Here is a 25,981-nt window from a genome sequence, read left to right on the forward strand (position 1 = left end):
TTAATAAGCGTTTACCAGCCAATCAAAAAATAGCATTTGGTGTTTCCGGGTAAATTCCAAAATACGTCACACGTGATCACGCAGCAGGCACATTATTACGTGGACGCGCAAACGGAGTGCAGACGAAGTGGGAGTGGAAGAGCAGGATCCGATGTTCTGACGAGTTGTGTTCCCTTGTCGAAACATGCTACCGTAACATAAACTGACGGTTGAGTGGTTCGACTGAACATCGGTAAAAATTGAATCTGGCAATAAAATGTCAATGTGGAAAGTTGTGTTTTATTGTGCAGTACAGTTTGAATTATTGAAGTAGTCACATTTGCATTATGTGAAATAATATTTTGTAATAATGACTAATGAAAATCACAGCACTATTATGAAATACAATTTAAAGATTATACGTAGGATGTATCTATTAACCCTTCATGTTCTCAGAGGCTCCAGCAGGAATCATCTGATCTGGATCGGTACAAAAATGGAGGAGAGAGGAAAAATAAGAGCTGCTTCTGAAATGCCCCCCCCTGTGGGGTGTAACAGAAAGAGCACTGAGAGGTAAGAGTGTTACAGCCCACTAGCATGCATGTCTCTCTGGGTCTATAGTCAGGCCATAACATAAAGTAACCTGGGCTCCTAGCTAGGGCTGGTCAGTGGGCAGCACTGTAATATGTGTAGCTTCATAAAAAGACCTCGCCATCTTCTGTCTTTGCCTTTTTCTTCTACAATCAGCCAGTTATTTTATACTAGAGGCGAGCAGCAGATCATCCCTCCTATACAAAATGGCTACATAACAAAACTAAACAAACAAACTAATATATATAAACAGGAAAACACTACCAAAGACCCGTCTATTGATGTAGCTTATAACAATGATACTAAACCTTTCCTATAATAATGTAAATTATAGGTGAGACAATTTATTTCACATTAACGGTAAGCTAGTCTGTTTCCATGAAGAGCTTCACAGCATATCAAAGTACATGAAGGCAGAGCAGAAGGATAAACAGCAGTGTGATGCCGTCCCCATTGTATGAATTATATTTATACCATGAGGGTTTGTTTCCTCTCGCTGCCCACAGTGTCCTGATGGAGAGAGCAGACTCCCCTGTACCCAGCTGTGTTTCCCTGAAGAGTGACTGGTCAATGGAACACCCGCTCCACTTCAATAAGGGACATTTTCCTACAGATCAAAGGTAAATGTGCATTTAGACAAACACTGTTTAAAACACTCAGACTCTCAGTCAAATGGCACAGAGACACATACAAGCTATGAGGAAAAAACACTTATAATAAATGCTTCATTGTTTGCCTTTAACAAATTCCATCACCTTTGAGGATTTAAACAATAGTTTTATCTGTATTCGATATAAATAACATCTGAGGTAAATGGATGAGGATTACTGTAAAACCTGACTTCCTGTGAGCTGGACTTGGAAGTTCCATCCATCCATCCATTTTCCAAACCGCTTATCCTACTGGGTCGCGGGGGGTCCGGAGCCTATCCCGGAAGCAATGGGCACGAGGCAGGGAACAGCCCAGGATGGGGGGCCAGCCCATCGCAGTTACTTGGAAGTTATTTAATTGCAAAGTGGATTTTGAATTTCAGTCCTCATCACAGAGCTGGAAAGAAACTGGTTTGCCTGATCCCTCCTGTATATCTATTACAGAATGACTCAAGAGTAGATTATCAGCTTGTAGGACGGATGCTTCTGTTCTGATAAATAATTGCACTCTCATGAATTCATCAGATTATGCTCTGACTATGGCTTCAGTTTATCATGTTTAATTGAACCATGTGGCTTAATAATGAGCCAGTATCATCAGACAAAGAAGAGAAGGACTATTGGTTACTTTGCCAAAGGTGACTTTTAAATGTTTGCTGATTCACATCATAATAAATGTGACACTGCAATGGTTCTCATCCCCTGAGTGTAAAATAAGATGATTTGTTGATCACGGGGGCAAATTCTCTTGCGTACAGCAGCAAAGTGCACAGACACAAACATACAATGTAAATCAAAGACAACGTGCAAAGACAGCAGATATAGTGCAAGTAAGTAAACATTTTTAGAAGTAAACAAAATTTCTGTAGGATAACAATTTTAAGAAGTACACAGTACAGAAAGGAAAAAATCCTGAAAATACAATATTGTTACATAAGTAAATAATAATTTTTTTTTTTTAATGGTTACAAATGGGACGTTAAGGCTGGCTGTGGGGGCTGCATATCGACAGCAGGCATTGTGGTGTCTGACGGCAGCAGGCAGGAAAGATCCCCAGTAGCGCTTCTTAGCTCACAGTTGGGGAATGAGCTGGAGGCTGAAGGTTCTCCAAGATAGCGCCCCCTGGAGTCTCGGCTGGGTTATGGACCCGGCGAGAGGGGCCAGTGCTCTGGGGGCTCGGAGCATCAGTGGCTGTGAGTCCCAACATTTATAGTGCAAGATATGAAATGCCCCCCCCCTGTGGGGTGTAAGAGAAAGAGCACTGAGAGGTAACAGTGTTACAGCCCACTAGCATGCATGTCTCTCTGGGTCTATAGTCAGGCCATAACATAAAGTAACCTGGGCTCCTAGCTAGGGCTGGTCAGTGGGCAGCACTGTAATATGTGTAGCTTCATAAAAAGACCTCGCCATCTTCTTTCTTTGCCCATTTCTTCCACAATCAGCCAGTTATTTTATCCTAGAGGTGAGCAGCAGACCATCCCTCCTATACAAAATGGCCACATAACAAAACTAAACAAATAAACAAAAACATATATAAACAGGTAAAAAGTAACATCAGTAAAGTCTAGTTATGGAGGTTTTGAACAATGAAACTAAACCTTTCATAAAGGAATCTAATTTTCAGGCAAGAATTTATTTCACATTAACTGTAAACTAGCGAGTTTACATGGAGCCTCTCAGCATATCAAAGTACATGAAGGCAGAGCAGAAGGATAAGCAGCAGTGTGATGCCGTCCCTATTGTATGAATTATATTTATACCATGAGGGTTTGTTTCCTCTCACTGCACACAGTGTCCTGATGAAGAGAGCAGACTCCCCTGTACCCAGCTGTGTGATGCCGTCTGCACTGTATGAATCATATTTATACCATGAGGGTTTGATTCCTCTCACTGCCCACAGTGTCCTGATGAAGAGAGCAGACTCCCCTGTACCCAGCTGTGTGATGCCGTCCCCATTGTATGAATTATATTTATACCATGAGGGTTTGTTTCCTCTCACTGCCCACAGTGTCCTGATGAAGAGAGCGGACTCCCCTGTACCCAGCAGTGTGATGCCATCCCCATTGTATGAATTATATTTATACATTTACGTACATTTACAGGATTTGGCAGACGCCCTTAGCCAGAGCGACTTACATAAGTGCTTTGAGACTCTGCAATGAATTTCCAATGCTAGCTCAATAAGGACCCAAGCTATGAATACTATCTCTGAGAACTCCATTGAGTAGTGCAGAATTTTTTTTTTTATTTATTTTTTTTTTTTAAAAACACACACCAGAATAAGAGTCGAGAAAGAATATAGAAGTTCTACGTCAGGTATTTCTGAAAAAGAAAAGTTTTGAGTCGTCGCTTGAAGACAGTCAAGGATTCAGCTGTTCGGACATCTAGGGGGAGTTCATTCCACCAATTAGGTGCCAGGACAGAGAAGAGCCGAGATGCGTGTCTTCCTTGTGCCTTGAGGGGAGGAGGGACCAGTCGAGCAGTGCTGGAGGATCGGAGAGATTGTGGTGCAGAGCGGGGTGTGATGAGGTCCTTTAGGTAGGATGGTGCCAGAGAATTTTTGGCTTTGTATGCGAGCATCAGTGTTTTGAATCTGATGCGTGCAGCTACAGGAAGCCAGTGGAGGGAGCGCAGCAAAGGAGTGGTGTGGGAGAACTTGGGAAGATACCATGAGGGTTTGTTTCCTCTCACTGCCCACAGTGTCTTGATGAAGAGAGCAGACTCCCCTGTACCCAGCTGTGTGATGCCGTCCCCATTGTATAAATTATATTTATACCATGAGGGTTTGATTCCTCTCACTGCCCACAGTGTCCTGATGAAGAGAGCGGACTCCCCTGTACCCAGCTGTGTGATGCCGTCCCCATTGTATAAATTATATTTATACCATGAGGGTTTGTGTCCTCTCACTGCCCACAGTGTCCTGATGAAGAGAGCGGACTCCCCTGTACCCAGCTGTGTGATGCCGTCCCCATTGTATAAATTATATTTATACCATGAGGGTTTGTGTCCTCTCACTGCCCACAGTGTCCTGATGAAGAGAGCGGACTCCCCTGTACCCAGCAGTGTGATGCCGTCTGCACTGTATGAATCATATTTATACCATGAGGGTTTGATTCCTCTCACTGCCCACAGTGTCCTGATGAAGAGAGCAGACTCCCCTGTACCCAGCTGTGTGATGCCGTCCCCATTGTATGAATTATATTTATACCATGAGGGTTTGTGTCCTCTCACTGCACACAGTGTCCTGATGAAGAGAGCAGACTCCCCTGTACCCAGCAGTGTGATGCCGTCCCTATTGTATGAATTATATTTATACCATGAGGGTTTGTTTCCTCTCGCTGCCCACAGTGTCCTGATGGAGAGAGCAGACTCCCCTGTACCCAGCTGTGTTTCCCTGAAGAGTGACTGGTCAATGGAACACCCGCTCCACATCAATAAGGGACATTTTCCTACAGATCAAAGGTAAATGTGCATTTAGACAAACACTGTTTAAAACACTCAGACTCTCAGTCAAATGGCACAGAGACACATACAAGCTATGAGGAAAAAACACTTATAATAAATGCTTCATTGTTTGCCTTTAACAAATTCCATCACCTTTGAGGATTTAAACAATAGTTTTATCTGTATTCGATATAAATAACATCTGAGGTAAATGGATGAGGATTACTGTAAAACCTGACTTCCTGTGAGCTGGACTTGGAAGTTCCATCCATCCATCCATTTTCCAAACCGCTTATCCTACTGGGTCGCGGGGGGTCCGGAGCCTATCCCGGAAGCAATGGGCACGAGGCAGGGAACAGCCCAGGATGGGGGGCCAGCCCATCGCAGTTACTTGGACGTTATTTAATTGCAAAGTGGATTTTGAATTTCAGTCCTCATCACAGAGCTGGAAAGAAACTGGTTTGCCTGATCCCTCCTGTATATCCATTACAGAATGACTCAAGAGTAGATTATCAGCTTGTAGGACGGATGCTTCTGTTCTGATAAATAATTGCACTCTCATGAATTCATCAGATTATGCTCTGACTATGGCTTCAGTTTATCATGTTTAATTGAACCATGTGGCTTAATAATGAGCCAGTATCATCAGACAAAGAAGAGAAGGACTATTGGTTACTTTGCCAAAGGTGACTTTTAAATGTTTGCTGATTCACATCATAATAAATGTGACACTGCAATGGTTCTCATCCCCTGAGTGTAAAATAAGATGATTTGTTGATCACGGGGGCAAATTCTCTTGCGTACAGCAGCAAAGTGCACAGACACAAACATACAATGTAAATCAAAGACAACGTGCAAAGACAGCAGATATAGTGCAAGTAAGTAAACATTTTTAGAAGTAAACAAAATTTCTGTAGGATAACAATTTTAAGAAGTACACAGTACAGAAAGGAAAAAATCCTGAAAATACAATATTGTTACATAAGTAAATAATAATTTTTTTTTTTTAAATGGTTACAAATGGGACGTTAAGGCTGGCTGTGGGGGCTGCATATCGACAGCAGGCATTGTGGTGTCTGACGGCAGCAGGCAGGAAAGATCCCCAGTAGCGCTTCTTAGCTCACAGTTGGGGAATGAGCTGGAGGCTGAAGGTTCTCCAAGATAGCGCCCCCTGGAGTCTCGGCTGGGTTATGGACCCGGCGAGAGGGGCCAGTGCTCTGGGGGCTCGGAGCATCAGTGGCTGTGAGTCCCAACATTTATAGTGCAAGATATGAAATGCCCCCCCCCTGTGGGGTGTAAGAGAAAGAGTACTGAGAGGTAACAGTGTTACAGCCCACTAGCATGCATGTCTCTCTGGGTCTATAGTCAGGCCATAACATAAAGTAACCTGGGCTCCTAGCTAGGGCTGCTCAGTGGGCAGCACTGTAATATGTGTAGCTTCATAAAAAGACCTCGCCATCTTCTTTCTTTGCCCATTTCTTCCACAATCAGCCAGTTATTTTATCCTAGAGGCGAGCAGCAGACCATCCCTCCTATACAAAATGGCCACATAACAAAACTAAACAAATAAACAAAAACATATATAAACAGGTAAAAAGTAACATCAGTAAAGTCTAGTTATGGAGGTTTTGAACAATGAAACTAAACCTTTCATAAAGGAATCTAATTTTCAGGCAAGAATTTATTTCACATTAACTGTAAACTAGCGAGTTTACATGGAGCCTCTCAGCATATCAAAGTACATGAAGGCAGAGCAGAAGGATAAGCAGCAGTGTGATGCCGTCTGCACTGTATGAATCATATTTATACCATGAGGGTTTGATTCCTCTCACTGCCCACAGTGTCCTGATGAAGAGAGCAGACTCCCCTGTACCCAGCTGTGTGATGCCGTCCCCATTGTATGAATTATATTTATACCATGAGGGTTTGTTTCCTCTCACTGCCCACAGTGTCCTGATGAAGAGAGCGGACTCCCCTGTACCCAGCAGTGTGATGCCATCCCCATTGTATGAATTATATTTATACATTTACGTACATTTACATTTACAGGATTTGGCAGACGCCCTTAGCCAGAGCGACTTACATAAGTGCTTTGAGACTCTGCAATGAATTTCCAATGCTAGCTCAATAAGGACCCAAGCTATGAATACTATCTCTGAGAACTCCATTGAGTAGTGCAGAATTTTTTTTTTTATTTATTTATTTTTTTTAAAAACACACACCAGAATAAGAGTCGAGAAAGAATATAGAAGTTCTACGTCAGGTATTTCTGAAAAAGAAAAGTTTTGAGTCGTCGCTTGAAGACAGTCAAGGATTCAGCTGTTCGGACATCTAGGGGGAGTTCATTCCACCAATTAGGTGCCAGGACAGAGAAGAGCCGAGATGCGTGTCTTCCTTGTGCCTTGAGGGGAGGAGGGACCAGTCGAGCAGTGCTGGAGGATCGGAGAGATTGTGGTGCAGAGCGGGGTGTGATGAGGTCCTTTAGGTAGGATGGTGCCAGAGAATTTTTGGCTTTGTATGCGAGCATCAGTGTTTTGAATCTGATGCGTGCAGCTACAGGAAGCCAGTGGAGGGAGCGCAGCAAAGGAGTGGTGTGGGAGAACTTGGGAAGATACCATGAGGGTTTGTTTCCTCTCACTGCCCACAGTGTCTTGATGAAGAGAGCAGACTCCCCTGTACCCAGCTGTGTGATGCCGTCTGCACTGTATGAATCATATTTATACCATGAGGGTTTGATTCCTCTCACTGCCCACAGTGTCCTGATGAAGAGAGCAGACTCCCCTGTACCCAGCTGTGTGATGCCGTCCCCATTGTATGAATTATATTTATACCATGAGGGTTTGTGTCCTCTCACTGCCCACAGTGTCCTGATGAAGAGAGCGGACTCCCCTGTACCCAGCAGTGTGATGCCATCCCCATTGTATGAATTATATTTATACCATGAGGGTTTGTTTCCTCTCACTGCACACAGTGTCCTGATGAAGAGAGCAGACTCCCCTGTACCCAGCAGTGTGATGCCGTCCCTATTGTATGAATTATATTTATACCATGAGGGTTTGTTTCCTCTCGCTGCCCACAGTGTCCTGATGGAGAGAGCAGACTCCCCTGTACCCAGCTGTGTTTCCCTGAAGAGTGACTGGTCAATGGAACACCCGCTCCACTTCAATAAGGGACATTTTCCTACAGATCAAAGGTAAATGTGCATTTAGACAAACACTGTTTAAAACACTCAGACTCTCAGTCAAATGGCACAGAGACACATACAAGCTATGAGGAAAAAACACTTATAATAAATGCTTCATTGTTTGCCTTTAACAAATTCCATCACCTTTGAGGATTTAAACAATAGTTTTATCTGTATTCGATATAAATAACATCTGAGGTAAATGGATGAGGATTACTGTAAAACCTGACTTCCTGTGAGCTGGACTTGGAAGTTCCATCCATCCATCCATTTTCCAAACCGCTTATCCTACTGGGTCGCGGGGGGTCCGGAGCCTATCCCGGAAGCAATGGGCACGAGGCAGGGAACAGCCCAGGATGGGGGGCCAGCCCATCGCAGTTACTTGGACGTTATTTAATTGCAAAGTGGATTTTGAATTTCAGTCCTCATCACAGAGCTGGAAAGAAACTGGTTTGCCTGATCCCTCCTGTATATCCATTACAGAATGACTCAAGAGTAGATTATCAGCTTGTAGGACGGATGCTTCTGTTCTGATAAATAATTGCACTCTCATGAATTCATCAGATTATGCTCTGACAATGGCTTCAGTTTATCATGTTTAATTGAACCATGTGGCTTAATAATGAGCCAGTATCATCAGACAAAGAAGAGAAGGACTATTGGTTACTTTGCCAAAGGTGACTTTTAAATGTTTGCTGATTCACATCATAATAAATGTGACACTGCAATGGTTCTCATCCCCTGAGTGTAAAATAAGATGATTTGTTGATCACGGGGGCAAATTCTCTTGCGTACAGCAGCAAAGTGCACAGACACAAACATACAATGTAAATCAAAGACAACGTGCAAAGACAGCAGATATAGTGCAAGTAAGTAAACATTTTTAGAAGTAAACAAAATTTCTGTAGGATAACAATTTTAAGAAGTACACAGTACAGAAAGGAAAAAATCCTGAAAATACAATATTGTTACATAAGTAAATAATAAAAAATTTTTTTTAAATGGTTAAAAATGGGACGTTAAGGCCGGCTGTGGGGGCTGCATATCGACAGCAGGCATTGTGGTGTCTGACGGCAGCAGGCAGGAAAGATCCCCAGTAGCGCTTCTTAGCTCACAGTTGGGGAATGAGCTGGAGGCTGAAGGTTCTCCAAGATAGCGCCCCCTGGAGTCTCGGCTGGGTTATGGACCGGGCGAGAGGGGCCAGTGCTCTGGGGGCTCGGAGCATCAGTGGCTGTGAGTCCCAACATTTATAGTGCAAGATATGAAATGCCCCCCCCTGTGGGGTGTAAGAGAAAGAACACTGAGAGGTAACAGTGTTACAGCCCACTAGCATGCATGTCTCTCTGGGTCTATAGTCAGGCCATAACATACAGTAACCTGGGCTCCTAGCTAGGGCTGGTCAGTGGGCAGCACTGTAATATGTGTAGCTTCATAAAAAGACCTCGCCATCTTCTTTCTTTGCCCATTTCTTCCACAATCAGCCAGTTATTTTATCCTAGAGGCTAGCAGCAGACCATCCCTCCTTTACAAAATGGCCACATAACAAAACTAAACAAATAAACAAAAACATATATAAACAGGTAAAAAGTAACATCAGTAAAGTCTAGTTATGGAGGTTTTGAACAATGAAACTAAACCTTTCATGAAGGAATCTAATTTTCAGGCAAGAATTTATTTCACATTAACTGTAAACTAGCGAGTTTACATGGAGCCTCTCAGCATATCAAAGTACATGAAGGCAGAGCAGAAGGATAAACAGCAGTGTGATGCCGTCCCTATTGTATGAATTATATTTATACCATGAGGGTTTGTTTCCTCTCACTGCACACAGTGTCCTGATGAAGAGAGCAGACTCCCCTGTACCCAGCTGTGTGATGCCACCCCCATTGTATGAATTATATTTATACCATGAGGGTTTGTTTCCTCTCACTGCCCACAGTGTCTTGATGAAGAGAGCAGACTCCCCTGTACCCAGCTGTGTGATGCCGTCTGCACTGTATGAATCATATTTATACCATGAGGGTTTCATTTCTCTCACTGCCCACAGTGTCCTGATGAAGAGAGCGGACTCCCCTGTACCCAGCAGTGTGATGCCATCCCCATTGTATGAATTATATTTATACCATGAGGGTTTGTTTCCTCTCACTGCACACAGTGTCCTGATGAAGAGAGCAGACTCCCCTGTACCCAGCAGTGTGATGCCATCCCCATTGTATGAATTATATTTATACCATGAGGGTTTGTTTCCTCTCACTGCACACAGTGTCCTGATGAAGAGAGCAGACTCCCCTGTACCCAGCAGTGTGATGCCGTCCCTATTGTATGAATTATATTTATACCATGAGGGTTTGTTTCCTCTCGCTGCCCACAGTGTCCTGATGGAGAGAGCAGACTCCCCTGTACCCAGCTGTGTTTCCCTGAAGAGTGACTGGTCAATGGAACACCCGCTCCACTTCAATAAGGGACATTTTCCTACAGATCAAAGGTAAATGTGCATTTAGACAAACACTGTTTAAAACACTCAGACTCTCAGTCAAATGGCACAGAGACACATACAAGCTATGAGGAAAAAACACTTATAATAAATGCTTCATTGTTTGCCTTTAACAAATTCCATCACCTTTGAGAATTTAAACAATAATATAATATTATCCAATAAATAAATTAAGAAAATTTCATTTAATTTAGTTAAAATCAGACTTTAAGGTTCGCTGTTGGGGCTGCACATTGACAGCAGGCATTGTTTTGTCTAACAGCAGCAGGCAGGATAGATCCTGTCGCCTGGGGCACTCGGTACACACCGGCCACCTGGGGTGTTTGGTATACGGCGGCCGCCTGGGTCACTCGGAACATGCCGGCCGCCTGGGGCGTTCGGTACATGCTGGCTGCCTGGGGCGTTCGGTACACGGCGGCCGCCTGGGGCACTCGGTACATGCTGGCCGCCTGGGGCGTTCGGTACATGCTGGCCGCCTGGGGCGTTCGGTACACGGCGGCCGCCTGGGGCACTCGGTACATGCTGGCCGCCTGGGGTGTTCGGTACACGCCGGCCACCTGGGGCGTTCGGTACACAGCGGCCACCTTGGTCACTCGGTACATGTCAGCCGACTGGGGCACTTGGTACATGCCGTGCTCCTTGGTGCATACAGTGCCAGCTTAAAAAGAGGGACACTTCAGAGATTAAGCTGTGAGCTGAGCATCAAGGTCCCCTGGGTCCTCAGCATGGACAGTGGGGCAGGATTAACTTCAGGCTAATCTTCAGGCTTAACTTCAGGCTGACTGGCATGTTACAGTAACACTTTCCCAGAGTGTTAATTCAAAATAACGGGGAACCTTGTGCTTATATCACAGCTCCTGCTACACTGTGGTCATTCAAAAGCTTCCATTATTTTCCCATGTTTGTTTCCAAGACGTTCATTTTTAATAAAATGACCTCTCTGTCATTTAGACACAGGGCATTAATGATATCTAGCTAACTTGTCAGATAACGTTACACTGTGTCTTTAAGTCTGCTGCTAATAACTTTGAACACTAAGTCTAATCATTGGGCAGTAATTACAGCCAAGACTGAAAGGTCAGGCTGATGCCAGTATCGTGATTTTTAATGAATATCGGCTAATTGCAATATGTTAACCGATATAATGCGTTTGTTCCATCTTCATAACTCACATTTATTATTATGATTATTATTATTATTATTTTAACAACAATAATAATAATCAAACCTACCGATCACGGGCCAGTTATGCGGCTGCAGATAAGATGTCAGCTGTGTTCCTCTGCCAGACTCTGTCCCGTCCGTCAGGTCAGGAGGAAGTCAAACTGCCCCCCCCTTCCTTTGTTCCTACTCGGTGGGCCTCTAGCTGCAGAGATCAGCCCCTGGCCGAGTTGTGGTCTGTGTTGTAGCTCGTCATAGTGTGTACATAGATTACTGCAGATGGCGGCGCGGTAGGACACAGCGGCTACTCCGGATCTCATAGTGTGCATTTGTTTTGTTGTTAATGACTATATTTGTAGTCTTCTGCTATCAGAACATGTGTGAAAGATGCAAAAAGACGCACATACAACCGCTGTGCTCATCTGGAAATCAGCGAAAGATTTAAAGATAACTTAGCCGAAAACGCGCTAACAGAGGAGTTCCGCAAGCTCGGCCTGTTCCACGTTTTCGGCCTGTTCCGCGAGCTGGGCCTGTTCCGCGAGCTGGGCCTGTTCCACGAGCTGGGCCTGTTCCGCGAGCTCGGCCTGTTCCGCGAGCTCGGCCTGTTCCGCGATTTCGGCCTGTTCCTCGTTTTCGGCCTGTTCCTCGTTTTCGGCCTGTTCCGCGATTTCGGCCTGTTCCGCGATTTCGGCCTGTTCCGTGAGCTCGACCGGTTCCGCGAGCTCGATCTGTTCCTGCCCCTGAATCGGCTGCAGCACCCATCCCAGTAAAGAGACTCCGCAAGCGGTGTAAATTCACCCGGAAAGCGCGGAGGCATCCGGGCTAAGCTAAAGGCTAATCCAACCAAACCAGCGGTGCCATCCACTATTCTGGCAAACGTCCGTTTGCTGGAAAATCAACTTGATCACATCCGACTACAGAGAGCTGCACATCGCGACATGAAGGACTGCAGTGTTTTCATATTTACGGAAACCTGGCTGAACGACAACATTCCTGACGCAGCTATTCAGCTAAGGGGTCTACATGCTATCCGTGCAGACCGAGACGCCGGCAAATCCGGAAAAGCTCGCCATGGCAGCTTATGTGTTTACAACAACACAGAATGGTGTGGAAACACAGGTATGATCACCAATCACTGTTCATCGCTGATGGAATCTGTGGCAGTGAAGTTCAGACCTTATTATTCGCTGTGGGAGTCCAGCGTCATTGTTATTGTGGTGGTGTACATTCTCTCTGATGCTAATGCTAAGGAGGCGCGACGCGAGCTGTATGAAGCCATCAGCGACCTGCAATCTCTCCACCTCATCATTCCCGGGGACTTTAATGAAGCAAATTTAAAGTCTGTTTTACCCAAACTCCACCAACATGTTAAGTTCCCAACCAGAGGAGCTAATATACTGGACTTGGTTTCCACGAACACTGAAGCTGCATACAGAGCAGCCCCCTGCCCCCACCTTGGACTTTCAGACCACACTACAGTAATGCTCACTCCAGCATACAGCCCACTGCTGAAAAGCGCAAAACCTGTAACAAAGAAGGTCAGAACATGGCCGGAGGGAGCGACTGAGGCCCTGCAAGACTGGAGCATCTTCAGAGAAGCAGGATCCACCGGCCAGCACACAGACATTAACGAATATGCTGAGAAAGTGATGGGATACATTGACAGATGCATTGCAGATGGTTTACAGCAGAAGTGCATAAACTGCTGAAAACACGGAATGCTGCTTTCAGAGCAAAAGACGCTGTGGTGCTCAAAACAGCAAGAATGAACCTCTACTGGGGCATGAAGCTGGCAAAAAGGGAATACAGGAAGAATATCAACAGACACTTCACCTGTTCAAGAGACGCACGACGCATGTGGCAGGGTATCCAAGCCATCACTGACTTCAAGACCCCGCCACGTGTGTGTGAAACTGATGCCTCTCTTCCAGATGCACTCAACCACTTCTACGGCAGCTTTGAGATCCAGAACATGAGCCAGCATGGAAGACCACCCCCCCGCCAGACGACTGAGTGCTGTTCCTGTCTGCAGTCAGCGTAAGAACGACCCTCGCTAGAGTCAACCCAAGGAAAGCTACTGGACCTGACAACGTACCCAGACATGTGCCCAGAGCCTGATCTGACCGGCTAGCCGATGTCCTTGTGGACATCTTCAACACCTACCTGAAGCAAGCTGTCGTCCTGCAGTGCTTCAAGGCCATCACCATCAGACCTGTTCCAGAGAAGGCCACCGTCTCCAAGCTCAACAATTAGCGCCCAGTAGCACTTACTCCAATCGCCATGAAGTGCTTTGAGCGACTAGTTCTGAGCCACATCAAGAAGCACCGCCCCCTCATGCTAGATCCACTGCAGTTTGCGTACTGCATGAACAGATCAACAGATGATGTAATCTTACTTGCATTTCACTTGTCCCTGTCACACCTGGAATACTGAAACACCCACATGAAGATGCTGTTCATCAACTTCAGCTCAGCATTCAACAGTATCATCTCTCAGCAGCTGATCGCCAAGTTGGACCTGCTCGGACTGAACACCTCCACCTGCAACTGGATTCTGGACTTCCTTACTGGAAAGCCCCAGACAGTCCAGAACGGCACCATCAGCTCCAACACAACCACACTGAACACAGGCACCCCCATGGATGTGTGCTGAGCCCGATTCTCTTCACGCTCCTGACACACAACTGCACCTCCAGCTCCAGCATAAATCACATCATTAAATTTGCGGACGACATCACTGTTGTGGGACTCATTAAGAACAATGATGAGACAGCATAAAGGGAAGAGGTACAGCAGCTGGCAGTCTGGTGCAAGGACAATAATCTGACTCTTAATGTTGACAAAACAAAAGAGCTGATTATCGACTTCAGAAAGACCAAGACTGACCATCCTCCGCTGAATATCACAGTGGAGTAAGTGAAGGGCACCAAATTCCTTGGTGTTCCCATCACAGATGACCTTTCCTGGACCAGCAGCACCAGTTTCCTCACCAAAAGAGCCCAGGAGCACCTGCACTTTCTGAGGAGACTGAAGAAGGTACATCTCCCCAAACCCATCCTCACCACCTTCTACAGGGGCACCATCCAGAGCATTCTATCCAGTTCTATTACAGTCTGGTATGGAAACTGCCACGTCTCCGACCGCAGAGCCTTTCAGAGGATTGTTCATTCCGCTGAGCGCATCACCGGCTGTTCTCTGCCCAGCCTGCAGGACACTTACACTTCCCGCTGCATCCGTAAGGCCACCAGCATTGTGACTGACTGGTACCATCCCACCCTTCCATCTGGAAGAAGATTCTGCAGCATCAGGAGCAGGTCTGCATGACTGTGCAATAGGAGCAGGTCTGCACGACTGTGCGATAGGAGCAGGTCTGCACGACAGTGCGATAGGAGCAGGTCTGCACGACAGTGCGATAGGAGCAGGTCTGCACGACAGTGCGATAGGAGCAGGTCTGCACGACCGTGCGATAGGAGCAGGTCTGCACGACCGTGCGATAGGAGCAGGTCTGCACGACTGTGCAATAGCTTCTTCCCCCAAGCAGTCCGGCTCCCGAACAGCACACCGCCCCCCCCCCACACACACACACACTTGACTCTGTACTGTTCTATGTAACACTTTATATTTATTCATTTTGATCCCGTTATGGCTGCTTTTATATGAATATGTCTACATCTATGCATACCTGGACTTTTACACACGTATTGCATTCTTGCACAACTTGTCTTAATTTGCACAATATAACCTGCTCCCTTTACTTACCCTGTATATATGTACATTCATACTGCTTTCATACTGTATTCTTCATGTCATTGTACTGTCTTTCTATTCAGTCTTAGTCTAATGTCTTCTCTATATAAATGTACATTCAGATATATGTATATAGGTGTAGTGTAAATTATTACCCCTCTCACCCTCATTGTGATCTGTCTTGTGTGCTGTTGTGTTTTATGTTACACTTATGCTCATGGAGAACGATATTCCGTATACTTATTGTTTTGGATGACAGTAAAGCTCTACTTACTTACTTATGACTTGTGCTGATCTCACTATAGCACCGGCAGATACTGTGTTTGTCTTGGGTTGCGCCTGTGGTAATGGACACCGGGGGGCGCTATAGCACCGGCAGATACTGTGTTTGTCTTGGGTTGCGCCTGTGCTAATGGACACCGGGGGGCGCTATAGCACCGGCAGATACTGTGCTTGTCTTGGGTTGCGCCTGTGCTAATGGACACCGGGGGGCGCTATAGCACCGGCAGATACTGTGCTTGTCTTGGGTTGCGCCTGTGCTAATGGACACCGGGGGGCGCTATAGCACCGGCAGATACTGTGCTTGTCTTGGGTTGCGCCTGTGCTAATGGACACCGGGGGGCGCTATAGCACCGGCAGATACTGTGCTTGTCTTGGGTTGCGCCTGTACTAATGGACACCGGGGGGCGCTATAGCACCGGCAGATACTGTGCTTGTCTTGGGCTGCGCCTGTGGTAACGGACACCGGGGGGCGCTATAGCACCGGCAGATACTGTGCTTGTCTTGGGTTGCGCCTGTGCTAACGGACACCGGGGGGCGCTATAGCACCGGCAGATACTGTGTTTGTCTTGGGTTGCGCCTGTGGTAACGGACACCGGGGGGCGCTATAGCACCGGCAGATACTGTGCTTGTCTTGGGCTGCGCCTGTGGTAACGGACACCGGGGGGCGCTATAGCACCGGCAGATACTGTGCTTGTCTTGGGTTGCGCCTGTGGTAACGGACACCGGGGGGCGCTATAGCACCGGCAGATACTGTGCTTGTCTTGGGCTGCGCCTGTGGTAACGGACACCGGGGGGCGCTATAGCACCGGCAGATACTGTGCTTGTCTTGGGCTGCGCCTGTGGTAACGGACACCGGGGGGCGCTATAGCACCGGCAGATACTGTGCTTGTCTTGGGCTGCGCCTGTGGTAACGGACACCGGGGGGCGCTATAGCACCGGCAGATACTGTGCTTGTCTTGGGCTGCGCCTGTGGTAACGGACACCGGGGGGCGCTATAGCACCGGCAGATACTGTGCTTGTCTTGGGCTGCGCCTGTGGTAACGGACACCGGGGGGCGCTATAGCACCGGCAGATACTGTGCTTGTCTTGGGCTGCGCCTGTGGTAACGGACACCGGGGGGCGCTATAGCACCGGCAGATACTGTGTTTGCCTTGGGCTGCGCCTGTGGTAACGGACACCGGGGGGCGCTATAGCACCGGCAGATACTGTGCTTGTCTTGGGTTGCGCCTGTGGTAACGGACACCGGGGGGCGCTATAGCACCGGCAGATACTGTGCTTGTCTTGGGTTACGCCTGTGGTAACGGACACCGGGGGGCGCTATAGCACCGGCAGATACTGTGCTTGTCTTGGGTTGCGCCTGTGGTAATGGACACCGACCAGGGGGCGCTGGGACCCGACAGCTGGGTGGTGTAAGCTGAGAGACCTGCCTCCCCTTATACTCCTCGCTTCCCCTCTCACCTGCTCTCACGCTTCCCCCTGTCCCCGGTCAGCACATCCCCCTCATATCCTAATGGGATAAGAATGTTTTGAATATTTGTGGCAGCATCACCAGGACAGCTGTACTCTTCCTGTCCCTGCACTGGGCTTGACACTGCCCCAATACTCCACGAGAGATGGGGTGCTGAAGGACAGATTCGGCCCATTAGCCTGTAGGCGCTGAAGGACGGATTCGGCCCATTAGCCTGTAGGCGCTGAAGGACAGATTCGGCCCATTAGCCTGTAGGCGCTGAAGGACGGATTCGGCCCATTAGCCTGTAGGCGCTGAAGGACGGATTCGGCCCATTAGCCTGTAGGTGCTGAAGGACAGATTCAGCCCATTAGATTTAGATTTTACACACCATCAGTAATGTACACAACCATCATCTGATCATGGACAGCGAATCCACACTATTTTACATCTCACTTACGTCTGTTATCACTTCTCTTATAGCCAAGGCTGGATACCTCAGTGTCAAATATGTTTGTCAAAATACTAATATTCAGCTTCCAATAAAAGACCATCATGAATTCACTAGCTAATTAGAATAAGTATAAGAATATCTTTATTGTCATTGTAATATGTACAACGACATTAGCTGCAGTCCTTGTGGCGTCAAAGACTTATAACATTAACCAGTTTACTGACTGAATGAAATGCTGGTATTTAGCTCTGCTAATCCAGTGAATCACTCTGAATGTCACTGGGTACAAAGGGCTGCATAGAAAACTGTCCTTCCTGCCTGCTGTGTCTCTGTGTGCTGGAGCCTGATGTCACTGGTTCTCTTCTGCTGTCATGAGAAAATTAGGAAGCTGCCCCAGTGAATAAAGCTTAACATGGCAGATACATCTTTCCAGACTAATATACCACAAGGTTATTCTTTATCTGCAGTTACAGCAAGTTTAATGGGGAGATTTTCAGTCTTTCTGTTACATTTGTGTAGATGAATTGAGGTCTTTATGTTTCTGCCTTATTCACAGAGACCAAATGGAAGAATGCAGTTCAGATCTACACGATAAACCGGGTTTATCATCCATATCGAAGGTCTGTGTTTGTTGCTGATATATATTTTATTAGCTGTTGTGTGAATTATATGAATTATAATTTTATACAGCTGTATAATAAGAAATTCATCATGGTAAAGGAAATAAATTTAAAATGAAGTTTTGAAAAGCTTTGGTGCAAGTAGCAATAATTAACTGTGACTGTTTTAGTTACTAGAGGAAAAAGCCGTAAAGTTCCTAAAGGATGAGCTGAAGAAGTTTGTGAGGTACCTAGATCAGAATTACCCAGAATGCTCTGAGCCTCAGCTGGAGGAGGACAATGACCTGGACAGTGATGGTCGGATGCAGAAGACCTGTGGTAGAGAGGGAGCTCTGAAGATCACACTGTACATCCTGAGGACCATGCAGCAAAATGATCTCGCTGACATGCTGGAGAAGAGTAAGAGCCTCATAACATTCTGTACATGTACAGCACTGTGCTAAAGTCTTAGGCAGCCAGAGAGAAGGATGTTTAGATGGTCTTCATGTTGGTGTAACATGTATGTCACAGTGTGTTAGCCATTTTAAAACCTTCCTAAAGTCACCCCAATATTCGCAGAAATCATGCAAATACACCCATGTATGTTTTGACTTGACCACTATCACACCTCATGTGGCTAATCAATATCTCATTCGTTTTTAAACTAATTTAATTAGTAAATGAAGTGAGCTGGTGGTGAAATGTAAGGATCACATGGACTGGCTGTGGTGTCCTGAGGAGACTTGGGAGCTGAAAAGGGGTTTTGTCTTTTTTTTGTTCTGAGCAGATATACACTTACTACCCAGATAAATGGCTTTAAACATTTCCTTTGGCTGCCTGAGGCTTATGCACGTCCTGTGTGTGGTGTTCCAGTAAAATGTGTGTGATAAAACTTTGAGTTTCACGTTTGTCACAGTGAAATATCTGGATTTGTATGTTTGAAAAAACGTGTTTTTGGAAAATATTCTTCCTCTCATACCAGTCAGGATCACGGTGAGAATTAATGCATTTTCCTCTCATTTCTTTTCAGGACAGCTCATGCTGCAATATCAGCAGGAAATCAAACGTAAACTTAAGAAGCAGTTTGAGTGTGTATTTGAAGGGAAAGCTAAGGGAGGACAGCCAACACTTCTCAGTGAGATTTACACAGAACTCTACATAACTGAAGGTGGGACTGGAGGAGTCAATGATGAACATGAAGTGAGACAGATTGAAACAGCATCCAAGAAAAGGCAAACAGAAGATACTACAATGAACTGCAATGATATATTTAAACCCTTATGTGGGCGTAAAACACCTGTCAGAACTGTACTCACTAAAGGGGTGGCAGGTATCGGGAAAACAGTCTCTGTGCAGAAATTTATTCTCGACTGGGCAGAAGGAAAAGCAAACCAGGATGTTCACTTCATATTTGCTCTTCCTTTCCGGGACCTGAATATGATTAAGGATGAATACAGTCTGATTGAACTGCTTCACCGCTTTGTCCCAGAACTGAAATCTCTTGAATCCATTGAGCTGTTTAGGTACAAAGTCTTGTTCATCTTTGATGGTCTGGATGAGTGTCGCCTTCCTCTAGATTTTCAGAACAATGAGAGCTGGTTTGATGTAACAACAAAAACGTCACTGGATGTGCTGTTGACTAACCTCATTAAGGGGAATCTGCTTCCATCCGCTCTCCTCTGGATCACCTCCCGGCCGGCAGCAGCCAATCAGATACCTCCTGACTGCATCCACCAGGTGACAGAGATACGAGGGTTCAGTGATGCCCAGAAGGAGGAGTATTTCAGGAGGAAATTCAGTGATCAGAGCCTGGCCAGCAGGATTATCACACATGTGAAATCATCAAGGAGCCTCTTCATCATGTGCCACATACCTGTGTTCTGCTGGATTTCAGCCACTGTCCTTGAGAGGCTTTTTAGTGAGACTGACAGGGAAGAAATTCCAAGAACTTTGACTGAAATGTACACACACTTCCTGATCTTTCAGGCGAGTTTAAAAAATGACAAATATATGAAAAACTATAAAACCAAGCTTAAGGAATACAGTAAGGAATTCCTTTTAAAACTTGGTAAACTGGCTTTTGACAACCTTGAGAAAGGCAATCTCATATTTTATGAGCAAGATCTGACAGAGAATGGCATTGATGTCACTGAAGCTTCAGTTTACTCTGGAGTGTGCACAGAAGTCTTTAAAGAGGAATATGGGCTGTATCAGGAGAAGGTGTACTGCTTTGTGCATCTGAGCATCCAGGAGTATCTCGCTGCTTTATACGTGTTTCTGTCAAACTCATCAGCTGACCTGCTGAAGACTGCAGTGGATCAGGCATTAGAGAGCAAGAATGGACACTTGGACCTCTACCTCCGCTTCCTCCTGGGCCTCTCAAGATACTCCAGTAAGACTCTGTTACAAAGACTACTGGGACAGCGAGGAACCAGGTCACATAACATTCAGGAAACAGACCAACACTTACATCCAACCAATATCTGTACCGACGTGTTCTATTCAGGGCCATGGAGGTTCAAAGCTTGTCCCCAAAGCAATGAGTGCATAGCAGAGAATGACCCTGTAACGGGTTCCGACCTAGAATGGGGTTCTGACTCAGAATCGGGTTCTGATTCAGAATCGGGTGCCAATCATTCACCGGCCCAATACATCAAGTGGAAAATCAAGAAGAAATTATCTCCAGATAGAACCATCAATCTGTTCCACTGTCTGAATGAACTGGGTGACAATTCACTAGTAGAGGAAGTACAAAGATACCTTCATTCAGGGCATCTTTCAGCAGAAGACCTCTCACCTGCACAGTACTCAGCTCTGGCCTTTGTGATGCTGATGTCAGATGAAGAGCTGGATGTGTTTGATCTGAAGAAATACATTGGATCAGAAAATGAAGAGCAGTGGAGGCTGCTGCCTGTGGTCAAGAACTCCAGGACGGCTCTGTAAGTGACGTGGGGATGGGAAATCATGTCTGGTCTGGCAGTAATACATTGACATTGTATGAAATATATCTGATTTATTTCTCCTCTTGGATTAATAACTGTGGTGTTTGTTTGATAATCTGAACCACGGACTTTATAATGACTGAAGGTAGTGATGTAGTAACAAACAAAAAAGTGACCTTTCCGTTCCCATCCAGGCTGCCTTCTGATCACAGGTACAGCATCCTAACCTGCTATAGAAGCAGTGAGGGCTCTTTATCCACAGGGTGTATAAGTGGTATGTGAGTTTTATTGTCAGCAGGCGTGTTCATGTGATGGAGCCCAGAGCTGGGAGCTTCTGTATGACTGCTGTCTCTGGCTGCTCACTGGCGGCCTCTGCTGGCCACAGCTGCACCTGGCTGAGGGTGTGATGACACATCTAGTCTGGCAGTATAAAGATTAAGATTCTTTAAAATATAAAATATATGTATAATTTTTTACCCTCGTATCAATAACTAGGATTTTTAGATTTTATATTAACTGAAGTGGGGGCGACATGGTAGTGCAGTGGTTAGGGTTAGGGTGAGGGGGGCGGCATGGTGGTGCAGTGATTCGCACTGTTTCCTCACACCCCTGGGACCCGGGTTTGAGTCTCCGCCTGGGTTTCCTCTGGTTTCCCCCCACAGTCCAAAGACATGCTGAGGCTGATTGGTGCTACTAAATTGTGTGTAAGAGTGACTGGTGTGTGAGTGTGCCCTGCGATGGGCTGGCCCCCTATCCTGGGTTGTTCCCTGTCTTGTGCCCATTGCTTCCGGCATAGGCTCCGGACCCCCGCGACCCGGCAGGATAAGCAGTTTGGAAAATGGATGGATGGATATTAACTGAAGTTATTGATGTAGTAAAAACAAAAAAGACAAGATTTCCATGACCATCCTTTGTGTAACAAATAACCAAAGATGCAGCATCATACATAATGGTCCAGTTTTTATTAATAGTGGGGAAGTCTCATATTCTTTTCAGTTCTGGATGCTGTAGGAAGCATTTCTGTAAATACTGGGTGTGGTGCGTGACTTTTTGGGTTCGACTCAGAAGGTCGCTGGTTCAGATCTCCTGGCCGGCAGAGTGATGTCATCACTGATTCCTTGAGTTGCAGGGGGCTGGATGCTGGCCGACCCTGCGCTGTGACCCCTAAACTTCCTCTCACCTGTATATGTGTCTGTGTCTCTCTTGGAGAGCAATATGGGAGGGGCGAAAAGACAATTTCCCCATGGGGATGAATGAAGCATCATTATTCATAAATCATTCAAACAAACATTTCTTCTAAAAGCCTTTTTCACAGGACTAATAGCTCTCCGATTAGTGTATTGTTGATTAGGGATGGGCGGCAAGTGAAAAATATATATATGTGTATTATTTTGGTTTAAAAATATAATAAATATTAATTGAATGAGTTCCACCCAAACACAGAATGCAATTTCAATTCAATTCAGTTTTATTTATATAGCGTGTTTCCACATTACATTCTCTCAAAGTGCTTTACAGCAAAGTGCTCAGTGAGAAAGTCAAAAGGGAACAGTGGCAAGGAAAAGCTCCCTAGAAGGAAGAAACCTTAGGAGGAACCAGACTAACAGGGGGAGCCCATCCTCCAGGGGGCAGCAGAGGAAGCCCTAACCCTAACCAGACCCAAAGGGGGAGCCCATCCTCCAGGGGGCAGCAGATGAAGCCCTAACCCTAACCAGACCCAAAGAGGGAGCCCATCCTCCAGGGGGCAGCAGAGGAAGCCCTAACCCTAACCAGACTCAAAGGGGGAGCCCATCCTCCAGGGGGGAGCAGAGGAAGTCAAATGATCAAGATGGTGAAATCTCAATTCACATTGTCTCAATCTCAACATTTGATTCACAAAGCAGGGGATGACAGGCAAGTGCTGGAGCCACTTTAGATGGCAGGGCGAACAGTAGTACAGCAGCAGTCACAGGCAGAAGGGTGAGCAGGCCGGAAGGATATCACAGGCCGAAGGGTGAGCAGGCCGGAAGGGCGTCACAGGCAGAAGGGTGGGCGTCACAGGCAGAAGGGCGAGCAGGCCGGAAGGGCGTCACAGGCAGAAGGGCGGGCAGGCCGGAAGGGCGTCACAGGCAGTAGGGCGGGCAGGCCGGAAGGGCGTCACAGGCAGTAGGGCGGGCAGGCCGGAAGGGCGTCACAGGCAGAAGGGCGAGCAGGCCGGAAGGGCGTCACAGGCAGAAGGGCGAGCAGGCCGGAAGGACGTCACAGGCAGAAGGGCGGGCAGGCCGGAAGGGCGTCACAGGCAGAAGGGCGGGCAGGCCAGAAGGGCGTCACAGGCAGAAGGGCGAGCAGGCCGGAAGGGCGTCACAGGCAGAAGGGCGAGCAGGCCGGAAGGGCGTCACAGGAAGAAGGGCGAGCAGGCCGGAAGGGCGTCACAGGCAGAAGGGCGAGCAGGCCGGAAGGGCGTCATAGGCAGAAGGGCGAGCAGGCCAGAAGGGCGTCATAGGCAGAAGGGCGAGCAGGCCGGAAGGGCGTCACAGGCAGAAGGGCGAGCAGGCCGGAAGGGCGTCACAGGAAGAAGGGCGAGCAGGCCGGAAGGGCGTCACAGGCAGAAGGGCGAGCAGGCCGGAAGGGCGTCATAGGCAGAAGGGCGAGCAGGCCGGAAGGACGTCACAGGCAGAAGGGCGAGCAGGCCAGAAGGGCGTCATAGGCAGAAGGGCGAGCAGGCCGGAAGGGCGTCACAGGCAGAAGGGCGAGCAGGCCGGAAGGGCGTCACAGGAAGAAGGGCGAGCAGGCCGGAAGGGCGTCACAGGCAGAAGGGCGAGCAGGCCGGAAGGGCGTCATAGGCAGAAGGGCGAGCAGGCCGGAAGGGCGTCACAGGCAGAAGGGCGAGCAGGCCAGAAGGGCGTCACAGGCAGAAGGGCGAGCAGGCCGGAAGGGCGTCACAGGCAGAAGGGCGAGCAGGCCGGAAGGGCGTCACAGGAAGAAGGGCGAGCAGGCCGGAAGGGCGTCACAGGCAGAAGGGCGAGCAGGCCGGAAGGGCGTCACAGGCAGAAGGGCGAGCAGGCCGGAAGGACGTCACAGGCAGAAGGGCGAGCAGGCCGGAAGGGCGTCATAGGCAGAAGGGCGAGCAGGCCGGAAGGGCGTCACAGGCAGAAGGGCGAGCAGGCCGGAAGGGCGTCACAGGAAGAAGGGCGAGCAGGCCGGAAGGGCGTCACAGGCAGAAGGGCGAGCAGGCCGGAAGGGCGTCATAGGCAGAAGGGCCAGCAGGCCGGAAGGACGTCACAGGCAGAAGGGCCAGCAGGCCGGAAGGGCGTCACAGGCAGAAGGGCGAGCAGGCAGGAAGGACGTCACAGGCAGAAGGGCGAGCAGGCCAGAAGGGCGTCATAGGCAGAAGGGCGAGCAGGCCGGAAGGGCGTCACAGGCAGAAGGGCGAGCAGGCCGGAAGGGCGTCACAGGAAGAAGGGCGAGCAGGCCGGAAGGGCGTCACAGGCAGAAGGGCGAGCAGGCCGGAAGGGCGTCATAGGCAGAAGGGCGAGCAGGCCGGAAGGACGTCACAGGCAGAAGGGCCAGCAGGCCGGAAGGGCGTCACAGGCAGAAGGGCGAGCAGGCCGGAAGGGCGTCATAGGCAGAAGGGCGAGCAGGCCGGAAGGACGTCACAGGCAGAAGGGCGAGCAGGCCAGAAGGGCGTCACAGGCAGAAGGGCGAGCAGGCCGGAAGGGCGTCACAGGCAGAAGGGCGAGCAGGCCGGAAGGGCGTCACAGGAAGAAGGGCGAGCAGGCCGGAAGGGCGTCACAGGCAGAAGGGCGAGCAGGCCGGAAGGGCGTCATAGGCAGAAGGGCGAGCAGGCCGGAAGGACGTCACAGGCAGAAGGGCCAGCAGGCCGGAAGGGCGTCACAGGCAGAAGGGCGAGCAGGCCGGAAGGGCGTCACAGGCAGAAGGGCGAGCAGGCCGGAAGGGCGTCACAGGAAGAAGGGCGAGCAGGCCGGAAGGGCGTCATAGGCAGAAGGGCGAGCAGGCCGGAAGGACGTCACAGGCAGAAGGGCCAGCAGGCCGGAAGGGCGTCACAGGCAGAAGGGCGAGCAGGCCGGAAAGGTGTTACAGGTAGTGGAGATGTCGCAGGCAGCAGGGTAGGCAGGATATCTTGATAATTTGGGGTCTCCAGGCAGCACAGCCCAGGAGGAGGAGGGGAAATAAAATGTGCAGTTAGCCAAAGTAGGGGAGACCCAATGCAGTGCAAACAGATAGGTGAGTGCAGTATGTAAGCTCCAGCAGATATGGCTATCGCAGCATAAGTAGGAGGGAGAGGCAGGTGGGAACGCTGGCATGGGGGGTCCCTGAACATCAGCACTCCAATTCCACAAGGGGGTGTGAAGCTAGAGTGACAGCAATTCAGTTCAATTCAATTTTATTTATATAGCGCTTTTATGAACAGTCACTGTCACAAAGCACTTTACATATAACTGGCCCGAACCGCAACCAAGCAAGCCTGAGGTGACAGTGGTAAGGAAAAACTCCCTCTAGCAGGAAGAAACCTTGAGAGGAACCTAGACTTGGAAGGGGACCCCATCCTCCTCAGCGCAACCGGGGAGCATGAAAATGTATTCACATTAACATTAGTTCAAGTCCTACAACAGCACTGATCCCCACCCAGCTCTACACCTCACACTATAGGTCTGACTGGGAGTGAGCAGTTAGCTAGAGCTAGAACTAGAGTACTATCATGAGCATGACAATGAACCCCAACACAATGATTTCTGATAATGTTACAAAGAGGTATCATATATAAAGTGAACAGTTAGGGGCCCAGTACTGATCCCTGTGGGACACCATACTTGACTTTAGTGATCTTTGAAGATTCATTGTTCACATGGACAAACTGATAATGATCAGTTAAATAGGAGCAAAACCAAGAAAGAGCTGTTTCCTTAATGCCAACGAATAGCCGGTCCAAGAGGATACTATGGTCCACAGTATCGAATGCTGCAGTTAAGTCTAGTAATATCAACACAGATATACAGCCACTGTCAGA

The 25,981-nt window shown here is 47.9% G+C and overlaps 2 protein-coding genes across 9 annotated transcripts in view; both read left to right on the forward strand.

Moving 5' to 3' along the window:
- The window catches only part of LOC125726958 (NACHT, LRR and PYD domains-containing protein 3-like), a 41,678-nt gene that overhangs the window by 1,960 nt on the left and 13,737 nt on the right, over positions 1-25,981 (forward strand). Inside the window, exons 2-9 of the mRNA XM_049003498.1 lie at positions 436-552; positions 1,077-1,190; positions 4,569-4,682; positions 7,744-7,857; positions 10,220-10,333; positions 17,989-18,052; positions 18,223-18,451; positions 19,062-20,970. Coding sequence (XP_048859455.1) covers positions 476-552; positions 1,077-1,190; positions 4,569-4,682; positions 7,744-7,857; positions 10,220-10,333; positions 17,989-18,052; positions 18,223-18,451; positions 19,062-20,970 — 2,735 coding nt within the window. The 5' untranslated portion in view covers positions 436-475. The remainder of the gene's footprint in view (positions 1-435; positions 553-1,076; positions 1,191-4,568; positions 4,683-7,743; positions 7,858-10,219; positions 10,334-17,988; positions 18,053-18,222; positions 18,452-19,061; positions 20,971-25,981) is intronic.
- Positions 2,449-25,981, forward strand: part of LOC125726955 (NACHT, LRR and PYD domains-containing protein 3-like) — a 143,498-nt gene continuing 119,965 nt past the window's right edge. For all 8 annotated transcript variants that reach the window (XM_049003459.1, XM_049003486.1, XM_049003485.1 and 5 more), the window contains exon 1: positions 2,449-2,488. The gene's annotated coding sequence lies outside the window, so the exon portion shown is untranslated. The remainder of the gene's footprint in view (positions 2,489-25,981) is intronic.

This window comes from Brienomyrus brachyistius, unplaced genomic scaffold, assembly GCF_023856365.1.
Source record: "Brienomyrus brachyistius isolate T26 unplaced genomic scaffold, BBRACH_0.4 scaffold81, whole genome shotgun sequence".
Lineage (NCBI taxonomy): Eukaryota > Metazoa > Chordata > Actinopteri > Osteoglossiformes > Mormyridae > Brienomyrus > Brienomyrus brachyistius.